General features: G+C 42.8%; 2 protein-coding genes across 2 annotated transcripts in view; both read left to right on the top strand.

Annotated features, from left to right (window-relative positions):
- TMEM119 (transmembrane protein 119) overlaps nt 1-13262 on the top strand; it is a 183290-nt gene that overhangs the window by 110653 nt on the left and 59375 nt on the right. The window lies entirely within an intron of this gene.
- The window catches only part of CORO1C (coronin 1C), a 58719-nt gene that overhangs the window by 19332 nt on the left and 26125 nt on the right, over nt 1-13262 (top strand). The window contains exon 2 of the mRNA XM_084868178.1: nt 3369-3568. Coding sequence (XP_084724304.1) covers nt 3374-3568 — 195 coding nt within the window. The 5' untranslated portion in view covers nt 3369-3373. The remainder of the gene's footprint in view (nt 1-3368; nt 3569-13262) is intronic.

The raw sequence follows: 13262 nt of genomic DNA, 5'->3' as shown, positions 1-13262 counted from the left end.
AGAATTTGAATCTGGGTTACCTTATGTAAAGTTCTAGGATGACAAGAGCTGACACATATTGTATAATTAGATACGTGTATTTAACCATACAAGGTGCTTTCGCGTATTAATCTCTTGTTACACTCCTACCACCAAGTGCTTACTTCATTTAATGATCACTTCAACTTTATATGTATTGTACCCATTTTCAGATAGAGAATCTGACACTTGAGATAAATTGACTTGCCCCACTGAACCATGGCCAGGAAGTAAATGGTACAGCTGTGCTTCTCACTCACAAGACTATTTGCCTCTGAAGCCTGCCCTCTTAATTTTTTTTCTCTGTTTTGTGCAGGAAAAGCAGCTGTGCCACATGTGGACAGCTGAGCTCAGATCAGGTTCAACCTTGGATGTCAATGGGCTTACATGCTCTTCAGTTTCCACTTGGACCTGCCTGGCTCGGTCAGCACAGCACTGTGGAAGCGCTGACTTTTCTCACTGTCTCTGCTCTGTAGCCGACACTCTAATCTATGGTGGTCGCAAAAGAACCTGTGTATCATTCTGACTCCATGCAGTTAGGATGAAAATAAATTGTCACTGTGTATAATATAGAAATGACTTTTAAAGGTATTTTAGTATGTAAGTTAGCCAGCAGATTTGTGTAATACCTTTTACTAAGATATTCAAAGCACTTCACTTATCCATGTTTATATTGCTGGTGAGATTAGATGATATCTAGTTTATTTGAGTGAAGAGGAAAGTTGTCTCTTATTTTTCAAGTTAGAGGCCTTCTTCAAATGTCCATTCACATTTAAAAGCTTGGCACAAAAAGTTGACCTCATGCCTGTGTGGGCTGAGGGGCTGGTTGAGTGGTGGATCTCACAGGGGGTGGTGAGATCTTACCAGATGGCTGGTAGCCAGTGTTTTGGGAGCCCCAGTAACAAGGGAGACTCCACTATACAGAACCACATTGTCACCTGTTCCTGCCTGTGCTCACCCGTGCTACGTGTCAACCTGCCCAGGGCATGCAGTCTGGCTCTGCTGGAGCGGGTGCGGGCAGTGCTCTGTGCAGCAGGGAGAGGGTGATCTGGGTGGGGAGCTGCTTCTGATTTAGGCGTCAGTTTTCTCGGTAGCCTCTCTCCCACATCCCTGCTTCTCGTCTGAGTGCTCTGGGGTTTCCGTGGGCTTTGGTGTTTTCAAATGAGCCCTTCCTCCTGCGACATGCAAGAGAACAGAGGACATTCGCATTTCAGTCAGTTGCATGTATAGGATAGCTTTCCATCTCCCAAGATTTCGTTGTCCCATTTGCACTCTTCTTAGGCTCCATTTAGTGACCTTTCTCATGTCCTTTGGTGTTTATACCTGCTTTTATTCTTTGCCATTTTATTAGGATTCCAGGAAGGAATGGAGATAAATGCCACTTGTATTTCTTTTGTAAATTACCTCTTCATGTCCTTTGTGTAATTTTTCTACTGGGATTTTCATGTTTTAATTTGTAAGAACTTTGTGTATGAAAAATATTAACTCTTGACATATGGTGCAATCCTTAGTTCTATGTTAACTTACTTTTGAAACACTTGCTAGAAGGTATTGGTGGGGTTTGAGCTTCTGCTAACTTGTGCAGATGGTTGTGTAGGGAAATGGATCCAGAAACCAGCTGGCGGTACATTGGCTTTTGTATGGATGTACTTTTCTTGTGCTTTTCACCACCTTATGGAAGCTCTTTATCTCCTCATGCTTGAGAATTATTCACACTGTTTCACAGATGAAGAACCCTGGCCAAGTGGAAGCAGATAATCTGCCCTCTCCTCTACCAAGTTCTCGAAATGTATGGTCCTGGTGGTCAGCTGGAAAGGTCTGGCAACAGCTGGGCTGAGGAACATGGGTGCTCAACTGCCTGCCAACAGTCTGTTGCCTCAACCCAGCCACATGCCCCAGGCTTGAAGAGAGCAAGTTTTGCACACACCTTAGAAGGTTAGAAAGAGACTGGCAAAAATAAATGATCTCCCTTTGCATTTAGCAGTGGGCCCAGCGTCATGAGAAAGGGAAGTAGAGGAAAGCAATTAGCAAAAGCCCACCTTGTGTCTCATTTGGCATGAGAGGACAGGTGTTAGCTGTCCTCTGTACCTGATGGGGGTCAGAATGACTGGTTTTCAGCTGACCAAGTTCCATTTCCACTTAGGTTTTCTCCAGGCCCCTTTTATCCTAGCCAACGTGAGCAGAATGTTCTACATTGACAGGGAGGATAATTACATTGGCACAGTCCAGGACACCTCACCAGGTGGGGCCTGGTGATCTTAAAGCAGGAAGCTTTCAGTGCACATGTCTATCGGACAACCTAGTGGAATTTGGAGTCTGAAATGACCCAGGAGGAAACCAGGAATAACACCCCTCCCTCAGGTGAATGATCAACTCTGACGTGAAAAACCATCCTGGTTCATTTCCCCTCCCTGAGGTTTTCCGTCCCGCTGTCCAACTGCTACTGCTACAGTCATTCCAGGCCTTTCCAGGCCTGGCTTATTGTCACAGCTCTTAGCCCAGAACGTGCTTTTAGCTTCTTCCTGTCTAAAATGCTGGTATGCCACTGTCAGACTCGTTGCCATCCCAAACATCATTTTTATCACATTACTCTCCATTTAAGTCCTTGCTACTCTTTTTTGAGTCCTGGCTTTTGACCTGTCAGTTGCCTTAGCCAGATTTCTGGTAGCACTCAGCACCAGGAGTTTGGTTCTGATTTGCTCTGATGATAATGCCTGTGTTGGAAGGCTCTTGAAGACAAGGGTGGTTGCTTATATTTCTTGAATTCTCTACTACTCATAGTTGGTCTTGTGGAAACACTTGTGAGCGGGCAGGATTCTCAGACAGGGGAGTGCTGGTGTCTGGGGGAAAATTACCTTGGCAGACTGAGGAAAAGGCCAGTGTCATATCTTTTCTTGTGGGGGGAGGGGTTCTTGAGCTTCAAATCTACTACATAACTTAACTTCGGAGTTTTCTTATCTTTAAAAGGGGGAGAGAGTTGAATTTACTTATCTTTCAATTCCCACCCAGTCCTGAAAGGCTAATTTTTCTTCATTCTTTGTCTTGATCTTTTCCCTGAAATTAAACTGATGAGCAGTTTCTGGATCTTGAATTAGGAATTTTTCATTTCTTTGTAATTCTTTCCCTGACGTTTCCCTGACGCATTTTCAGTTTTCTATGGGTATGTGCTGCTCAAGGAATTTTGGATTTGCCATTAGGCTGCTTTTTATGGGAGCAGATGAAATGCCATACCATTCTGTTTTTTAATTTTTTTCTACTTAGAGCTTTTTTTTTTTTTTTTTTTTTTAATTTGTAAAAGGAAAGCTTTTAGTTGAGTGCATGACTTTAACATAATTTTTGTTCTCCTACAGACACGATGAGGCGAGTGGTACGACAAAGCAAGTTCCGGCATGTATTTGGACAAGCGGTAAAAAATGACCAGTGTTATGATGACATCCGTGTTTCTCGAGTGACCTGGGATAGTTCCTTTTGCGCTGTCAATCCCAGATTTGTTGCCATAATCATTGAAGCAAGTGGGGGAGGTGCGTTCCTTGTGCTCCCTTTACACAAGGTAAGTAATCTGACTTTCTGGTTGTTGTTTTTAAAAAAATATATTTTATTGATTTTTTACAGAGAGGAAGGGAGAAGGATAGGGAGTGAGAAACACCCATGAGAGAGAAGCATTGATTAGCTGCCTCCTGCACATCCCGCACTGGGGATGTGCCCGCAACCAAGGTACACGCCCTTAACCAGAATTGAACCTGGGACCCTCCAGTCACCAGACCAACGCCCCATCCAGGAAGCCAAACTGGCTAGGGCCTGACTTTCTGTTTTGCTTAACACTGTAATAAATTGCCCAGACCATTAGACTCTGATATAATTGAGGTTTCATTCCTTACAGTTTACAACCACATCAGATTTTCTCTAATAGAGAATCATTAAACAGAAAGATGAACTCTGTTCTGGGCGTGACATCTGTGGATGAAAAAGATTATCATAATGATGCTGTGAGCATGGCAGGCAAGGAATTTTATGATTTGGTTAGTCACCCACTTTTCATAAACCTTTTTCTAAAAGGTATAGTTTAAAAACAATCGTTTTTTGGGCAGAAATTTGTAAGACCATCTTTTGTGTGTGTGAAGTCATGAGGACTGAGATTTTTGGGTTTTTGAATGCTAAATGAAATCAAAGCTCAAGAAAAGGTTCCCAGCGATGCAGATTTCAAGTCTGGATAACAGTAAGTTTCAGCATAGGATCTAAACAGTGTTAACAAGTGGTAGAAATAAAGGATCTTCACTGAAAGTGATTTGTGTGACCTACATCAGTGGGCTTCCCAGTTCTCCCTACTCCATCCAGAGAGTCATTTCCAATTCAGAGAAGATCGGAGATTTGTGATTTTCTGACTATTCTTGAATATTGTGGTGAAAATCTACCTATACTTGCTTTAACAGGAAATCCCAGAGTCACAAATAATTGGGGGGGGGGGCGGTTGGGCGGGGGTGGTTGGGGGGCAGTGTTGCTGTGTGAGAGAGAACCTGGGAAGAGTAATTTTCTAGTTAGCTTTTGGAGGAAAAAAGGGTTGGTGAGTCCTGAGCTCTAAAAAGGGCTCAGTGCTGGTGAGGATGAGGTGCTGGGTCACGTTACAGCTGTTTCCACTCTGCTGAGAACAGTGGGTCTCCCTGAGTCTGAGCCATGCATACGAGGGGCACGTCTCATCATTATGGACCATGTGATTCTGAAAGTGATTACAATAAAAGTGATTTTCTGTCAAAGTATTGTTTCCCATTTGGGTGTTTTTTCCTTAGGAAAAACTCTCACTGGGAAAACTTCCAGTTCTCCTGTACTTTTCTCTCAGATGCTTATGACTAACGTGTTTTATTTTAACATCTGATTTTTACTTTAGCGACTGGATTGATGTGATATTATATAATAGGACCATTTCACTACCGAAATAGGGGACAGATGCCTTGGGGAACAAATTCGATCTGTGTTTTCAAATGCATCTCCTAATTGGCAGAATCGTTGATGATATTTTAAAGGAGAATTTTTCATTAAATGGAAATTTAATTTTCTACTTGGATACTTTTATTTCTGTGGAGAACATTGCTGTTTATTGGCAAATGATACATGACAATCTTATAACAGTACTTAAGTCTGATTTTGGACTAGGAGTTTGAAATGAATGCCAGTTGCATTTGGTCTCCACAACTTTTTAGTTTGTTTACCAAGAACAAGGAGCACTGGGAAACCTGACTTTTTAGTGGTGGGTTTTTGGTGTCCAGCTGAGAAGACGGTTCAGCTTTGTCAGCCAAGATAAGGCACTGGTATTTTGAAAGTGAATTAAAATCAAATTTCCACATATAACATGAAGTGATGCTTGAAATCAAGATCATAGAAAATGATGCTCTAGGTGTGTATTGGGCTCCAATATGTGTTGATAGCAGTCTGGGATTACTCTAAACATGAACTCAAGGAGATGGGTATTTATTTTATTTTATTTTTCAATTAGGGGTATGGTTTTTAATAACTATCTCAGAGACTTCTGGTAATGTTTCCCCCCACACTCCCACACACACTTTTTTTTTTTTTTTTTTTTTTTTTTAATATAGACAGGCAGACTGGTTTGGGTGATGCTGTCGGGGCTCTCAATACATATTAATATTGAATATGCATGTATTGATCTTAAGATGTATTGTGACACTTTCAGAAAGGCTCCCATTTTAAAACATGGTCTTCATTGAATTTCTCTTCAGAGCTAGTTAGTGTTTGCTGTAAATAGGGCTTATTATTGCAACCTCATGAGGCTTTTGTGGTTAGATTCTGGGAGAATCACGGACTCTGTCTTGCAGGACTTAAAATAGAAAATGGAGAGAGTAGTAGGGACATACATTAAAACACATATACAACAAGAGGTAAGTTAGGAATGAAATGTATGTTTACTTTAGCTGGTTTACAAGGTTTTTGTTAGGAAGGTTTTATTAGAGAAAGTGGGATTTTTAAGAGGTCACTGTCAGAGGAATATGGAAAGTACTCAGCCCTGAGGTGGGGTGATTTAGGTTAACACGTGATTCAGGATCGCTTTTGTAATGCTTCCTTCAAGCTATGGCATGCCATTCTGTCATGACTTATTAAGGTGTGGCTTAGTATGCATTTTCTTATTCTTTAGTCTTTCACAGGCTGAATAATAGCAGTCTTGCTGAACAGAAATTGGCTTTGTGGTTTGGGCTATAGGGATTTTTCCCACCACAGCTGCATGGACTGCCTTGTCCCAGTCCCCCGTGCTCTACCACATGGGCATGAACAAGCCCCTCCTGTGTGGAGTAACTGCACTCGTGATGTGGGACTGAGACATTCCCATCCCTCTGTGAGCCACGTGGGGCATTCAGACACATCACACCATTTTGTGGTTAGGTGCATGTGCACCAGAATTTCAGATCACAGTGAGCCTGTCAATCCTAACTTCAGCAAGTAAGCGTGAGGGGGGAGTTGGTTAGAATTATATGCTCTTGCTCTCAACATTCACTTGGATGGAGGATACAAATTGAAGGGGTCCTATCCTGCCTAATTGCTCTCTCCCTTCCTCCATAAACTATTCTTACCTGCTAGCATTGGAGTGGTGGCTCATTTCATCCTCCCTTCAACTGCCTGAGAGAGCAGCTCTGCTTTGAGCCCTTACGGGATAGGTGTGGCCAGGTCTCTGTTAACCTGTTGGCTCTGTTAATCTCCTCTGTCCTAGCTCCTCTGGTGTAGTTGTATGATGCCTTATACTAGTATACCTTATATACAGTTACGTATGTTTCTGACATTTTAGGAACTGAGTGTGGGAATATCTGAGATCTTGCTATATTTATGTCTGTGAACTATCTTTTCAATTCATTTTGTGGTCTTTCTCAACTAGGATTTTGTGAAAAAATTCAGCCCTACAGAAAATCATTTCAGTGAATATTTTCTTTTCTCAAGGATGGGACATGGCTGTGCCTTCTAGATACATAGGAAATAAATTAATTCGTTACTTATAGTAGCTTCCTTAGGGCATTAGGCCTTAATTCTCTCATAGAACTTATGTTTACAAGGGAGTGTTTTTCTGCCATATTTATTGAGGAAGAAATCTTGATTCATTTCAGTCAGTATTGAGTAGTATTCTAATTGTTCAGTGTCCAACTCACTTGTTACCTGTTAATTTGCTGAGACAGTGGAAATCATTCTTTGGGTCCTTGCCCATGCTACTAGTACCACAGACTTCATTGTCACATTGTATTATAATTATTTTCTTCCTTCTTAACAGATAAGGGGAGGGCAGTTAGAATGACATACTCTTGGTCCGCTGACATTCACTTGGATGGAGGGTGCAAACTGGATGGCTGTTTGAATGGTAGCTCTTGAAAACAGGTTCTCCAAAGTCTTGCTTTACGCTCTGTGGTAGTAACCTCAGGGATTCTTACCTCCTTGTGTTCATGCCTGTGTGGTGCCCTCCCACATTAATAGGCTGACTGTATAACCACGAGGATATGGTGCAGTTGGTGGAGTGTGACGCTGAGGCGAGGTCATAAAGCATCATGGCTTCTACTTTATCTCTCTTGGAGCCTCCATGTTCAAGCAGCTCTGTGGAGAGGTCCATAGAACTTCCCACCAGTAGCCAGCACCAACTTAAACATGTGAGGGAACCATCTTCAAAATGGATCCTGCATCCCTGGCTGACATCTTGACTCATGAGAATCCAGTGCCAGAACTACCCAGATAACTGCTGCTTCTCAACTCCTGACCCTCAGAAACCGGGTGAGACAATAAATGTTTATTGCTTTAAGTGGCTGAGTTTTAGAGTGAAGCAGCAATTGATGACTCATACATCTATTCTCAGAATATGGTGCTTGATTCATAAAGTGAGGTCACATTTAGGTTCACAATGACCTAAAAGAAGGCCGTTTCATAGTTTTAAGCATTCCATTAAAAAGAAATATATGAGTACTTGGGGGATTCTATATAGAAGCAAGAGAAAGTTAATGTTATATGGCAAGATCCTTATGTTCCATGATACTGTCATATAACCTAAAAAATACGTTATAAGGTCATACTCACTATCTTGCACATAACTTCAAATTACATTATTGGTTTTTGGGAATGTTAACATTGATGGTGGGTCTGAAGGTGATTTTTTTTTTTTTTTATAATACCTGTACTTTTTACAAAATGTTTTACAATGAACTTATTACATGTAAAGATTATTTTTTTAAAAGTGTTGTCATATAAAGAGCTAACGGTGTAAGTTTTAGTGAAATCTAAAACAGTACTTTAAAAAATCCTATTCATTCATTCACATATTCATTCCTTAGAAATCACATTCATTTATTCATTCACATACTCATTCCTTAGACTAGGGGTGTCGAACTCAATCAGAGAAGGGGCCAAAATCTAAAATCCAGCCTAAATTGCGGGCCGAATGGTTTACTGAACAGTCATAAACTGACAATGTCATAAACTGACAGCGGAGTGCAGTGATGACAGCGCGGTGCGGGCCACATTGCAAGGCCTGGCGGGCTGGATTTGGCCCGCGGGCCTTGTGTTTGACACATGTGCCTTAGACATTTGAGCACCTGCTCTGTGCCATGACCTATGTTGGGTTCTTGCTCCTAACTTTTGATAACAGTTGACCTTGATCTCTTCAATTGGGAGCTCTGTGTGTGTATGAAGTGCTCTCACACAACAATGAGAAATGACTTCCACTGAGGCTCAGAAGTCAAGGAAGTCATCACAGAATATTCTATTAGAATTCAGGTTTTCCCGTGTGTAGGAGCTAGAGATGAAACAGAAGAGGAGCCCAGCCAATTCCCTAAACTGAATTAAAAGAGATGCTCTGGGGTGGCAAAGAATGAGGTGGGAGCCACATTCTCCCCTCAGATTCCTGGATCTCTGGGAATTTAGATAGACCTTTCTAGTGTTGGGGAAATGGGATATTTGATTGGAGGGGAATTAAGAGAAGCTGAAGGATACCTGCTTTTTAAAAAAAAAAAAAATATATATATATATATATATATACTAGTATTTTATTGATTTCAGAGAGGAAGGGAGAAGGAGAGAGAGCAGGAAACATTAATGATGAGAGAGAATCATTGATAGGCTGGCTACCTCACTGGGGGATCGAGCCCGCAACCTGGGCATTTGCCATGACTGGGACTCGAACCAGGACCTCCTGGTTTTTAGGTTGTAACTCAACCACTGAGCCATGCCGGCTGGGCTGAAGAATAGCTTTTTGATAGAAAAATCACATTTCTTGGCTCCCACCCCCATTGTAAATAGTGCAAAACTGGTCTTTTCCGTGATCATTTTATGGAGGAGAACCAGAATAAGCACTGTTCTACATTTTTTGGATTATTGTTATAACTGGAACAACATTGCACGTTTCCTCTGTATCAGCCTCAGGAAAAGGCAGTGACTTCATGTTATAGTCTTAAAAACGAGACTCCAGGATGATATCTGAATACGCTTAGAGGCCCCCCACCTAAATGGAGTCTCAGTTTCTGCTCATTGTAGTACTGCTGTCATCCCTCTGCTCTTCATTTGCAGAAATTGAAACTCAGATTGAGTGATTGCCCAGAGCTGTGTCTTTCATGAATTAGAATTTAGGTCTCTGAATCTTGGTTTGATTTGTACATTATATTTTTTATTAATATCCCCCCCACCCCCCCACCCAGAGTGTGAAAGATTTTGGGGTGGGGTGGTAGGTATAGAAACTGCAGTCTAATTGACACTTAATCCTTTGCATCTTTCTCTGGGATTAGGGATTTAATAACAAAAACACTGGCCTGTCAGGGCTTTGAAATTTTCTGTCAGTTCAGAAAATTGTCTTAAGGTTTATCTATACCATGTCTTGTGCAGAAACAGCCGCAATGAATGATGAAATCACAGCAGTTCACATTTTTGAGGTTTTAAGTGCCAGGCGCCATGCTGATAGGTGCCTTCGTTCTTGGACTACGTAGTTCAAAAGAAATGGCAGCCTCCGAGGGTGCTTTTACCCAGCACCTGCTGGATTTGCATTGGCTGCCCCCCCCCCCCCCTTACTGTACACTGCTGACAGGCAATTTCCATCCCCACAATTAGCGGCACTCCATTTGGACAGGGTAGCAATGCCAATAGCCCCGTGTACGGATGTGGACTTCGGGCCCATGGTGGCTTTGGTGTCATGGGCAGGGGTTCGTTGTCAGTGTCCTGGAATGCCCATTCACTGTCTCCTGAAATAGACACTGTCTGATGCCCTGAGCACGGTAAACTGTCAGTTGTATGGACCCTGAAAGGCCGGGAGGCCTGATGAGTGTATGTGTGTGTGTGTGTGTAGCTGGGTGGGGAGGGGGGTTGGAGGAGGCAGGCGAAGGCACCAGGTGCAGAACAATGACTTCCAAATTATGTCACGAGCTGCCAGCCACACGAGCGAGTGAGCCCTACACGGTCTCATTATCACATGAAGTGCCACAGAAGGGCCTTTTCATTTTCTCCCAGTGACTCCGTTTTCCATAGTCCTGCTATAGAGTGTGGGGTGAGATGGGGGACACTACTCAACCTCAGTTAACAATGGTGCAGAAAGTCCCGGCAGAAGGAACCTCACAATGTACCCTGGGGCTATTTTTGATTACAGTGAGTGACTGTGACTCAGAGTGTGCCCTGGCAGATGACGGCTCCCACCCTTCTCCCCCCTCCCCCCTCCCCCCTCTTCCCCTCCCCTGGAGATGAGCAGGCTGCCTGTCCTTTGTGTGTTTCCTTGGCCAGCCTCTCAAACTGCTGCAGTTCACTGATATGTCCACAGCAGCCGGCCCGCAGGCTTGACAAGGCTCTGACAGTGGTTTTTACCATATATGGCCATCAGAGCTCTGGGGCTGTCAGCTGGCCAGGATAATTTCCTTCCTTTGCTTTGATTGGCTGCACAGCAGCTCAGAGAACGGTGGGATCTGGGAGTGTGTGGTGAAGGGAAGCCACTGAGTCAAGTGCAAAGAACGTTTAACTCTTTCCTGTTTTTTGGAGCCCGAGTCTGTGCAGAGCACAAGACAAGTGCTGCCGGCAGAAGCCCTCAGTGCATAAACATGATAGCCCAGGCCCCAGAAGGCAGCGAAAAAAGGTTCTTGAATGCAGATTACCCTGAAATAGACTCAGGTTTAATGGACACATTTCTGCAGTCCTGATTTGTCCAGAAGCCACTTTATAACCATAGGTAGCAAATTTTCTGTTCTTACCAAGTTGAATATCAGTGCTGGTTAGGGATGCGACCTGAGTTGAGTGCAGGGAAGGCTGAGCTGGGAGGACCAGTGATGTAGCACGTGTTGGCACTGTCAGAGGAGCAGTGGCTTGGGTTTCTCTTCTGGCTGAACTTTAAGTCATGAGTAAATGATACAAGCTACTGAATTGGGTCTCTACTCCTGTCCTCCTGCTTATTTACAGCCGCTCAAGACGGGAACTGCCTCAGCCGTGAAGCCCAAGGCATTTACCTAAAACCATTGCAGTTTTTTTCTGCTTTTCATCCCCACTTCAAGGAGGGTGGATTTTTATTCTGAGGCTTGTGGGCAGACCAGTGTAGACCTGGGATTGGAAGGGGGAGCCGTGGAGTTCATCATTCTCAGAGGGTCCCAGGGGAGATTACCCCCGTGTCATTTGCTCAGTGCTGCGGGTGAGGCAGCCAGTTACTCTCCTCTCTAATTTGACTCCGGATGCTTTGTTTTAATTTCCTATATTTGTACTTAGATCAATAGTTCTTTTGCTTTTCAGCTTTTGCTTTGAAGCTGAATTTTATTTTGACTTGGTTCTTCCACCTCATCTTGGGTTTCTAGATTTTGTTTGTTCTCAGACCATAAATATCATATGAAATTACTTGTCTGCAATGATGAGGTTTTCACATCATAAATTTTTTTTTTGTTAAGTCAGGAAGTTAGAGAATTTAGCTTCTCTGGTCACCATTGGGAATTTAGGCGTGGTTAAGGAGATGTTAATTAACTTTTCCACTTTTTTGATGTCTGATAATAAAATATCCATTGTTTTAGAGTAATTTCTCTCAAGTTTTTACAACTGAAGACAATTGTAAAGAGGACACTTGATGGCAAAATTATTTGCTTGTCATTTCACTGTGCCCATAAAGATTTTTTTTTTTTTTTTTTTTTTTAACTCACAGGCAGGTGAGGTCTCTATAGAACCACACTGCCCCTCCCTGGCAGCTTTAGTGCTTAGCTTACCTTACAGGACTGGCTAATCACATCTGTGTTTTATTTCAGAGCACCTTCTCTTAGGTTGGTGTTTCTGGTTCATTTAAAGTAAAACCTCCTCAGAATGTTTTATTCCTGGGCTGTGAGCTGTCACCTTCAGTGACCAGCCTGTCAACAAGTCATATATTGTGTGCGCCATTCCTTACGGTCTGCTGCAGAAGGCCCGGTTTTATCTGGGCTCCTTCTCCCTGTCTTGGGACCACAGTCAATATAGCTCCTTCCTGTGGGGCAATAGGGCATTAAGAGTTTTCAACAGAACACGTATCCACATAAATAATACTGTTACAAGAAAAAGGAAGTTGAATAAAAAGGAAAACCCACTTCAGTAGACATCCTTTTTTGACTCCTTTGAACTCTGCGCATTGTGAATGGAGCCCTTATGCCTGGACTGGAAACTTTTTCTGTGCTTCCGAGCACATGTTTGACTTACCATTCTCCTTGCTGAGAGTTAAAAAAAGCTCTCACTGTATTACTCCAAGGCCAGTAATGAGTTATCAATGCCTTTGAAAAGATCTTTTAATTTGGGAACATTATGACAAAATTCTTGAAATTTGGGCATAAAGAGTGAATTTGATTAGCATTTTTTCCTAAAACAAAATCTTTATACCTGTTCGTTGCATTAGGTTGGGCTAGGGCTGTTTAAGCCCTTACATCAGAGGGTGGTATAACCAATCTGTATAATAAGCACAGATTATAATAATCCTACATAATAAAAGGGTAATATGCAAATAGACCGAATGGCAGAACAACCGAACAATCAATCAAAGCATAATATGCTAATGATATGCTAAAGCTGCTCAACGGCTTGCTGTGATGTGATCAGGACTGAGTGAGATGGGCTGGACACACTCTGGAGCCCTCCCTGGTCCAATCTTGCACCGGTGGGGTCCCTCAGGCAAGCCTGTACCCTCTTGCAATCCGGGACCCGTTGGGGGATGTCGGAGAGCCGGTTTTGAGCCTCTCCCAATCAGGACTGATTGGGCATAAGTCTGCCAAAGGCACAGTAGGGCTGGATGAGCAGGAGCA

This window comes from Pipistrellus hanaki (genome assembly GCF_964339955.1).
Source record: "Pipistrellus hanaki genome assembly, chromosome: 19".
NCBI lineage: Eukaryota > Metazoa > Chordata > Mammalia > Chiroptera > Vespertilionidae > Pipistrellus > Pipistrellus hanaki.
The sequence above is the reverse complement of the archived record's forward strand: the minus strand, read 5'-3'. Positions and strand labels throughout refer to the sequence as shown.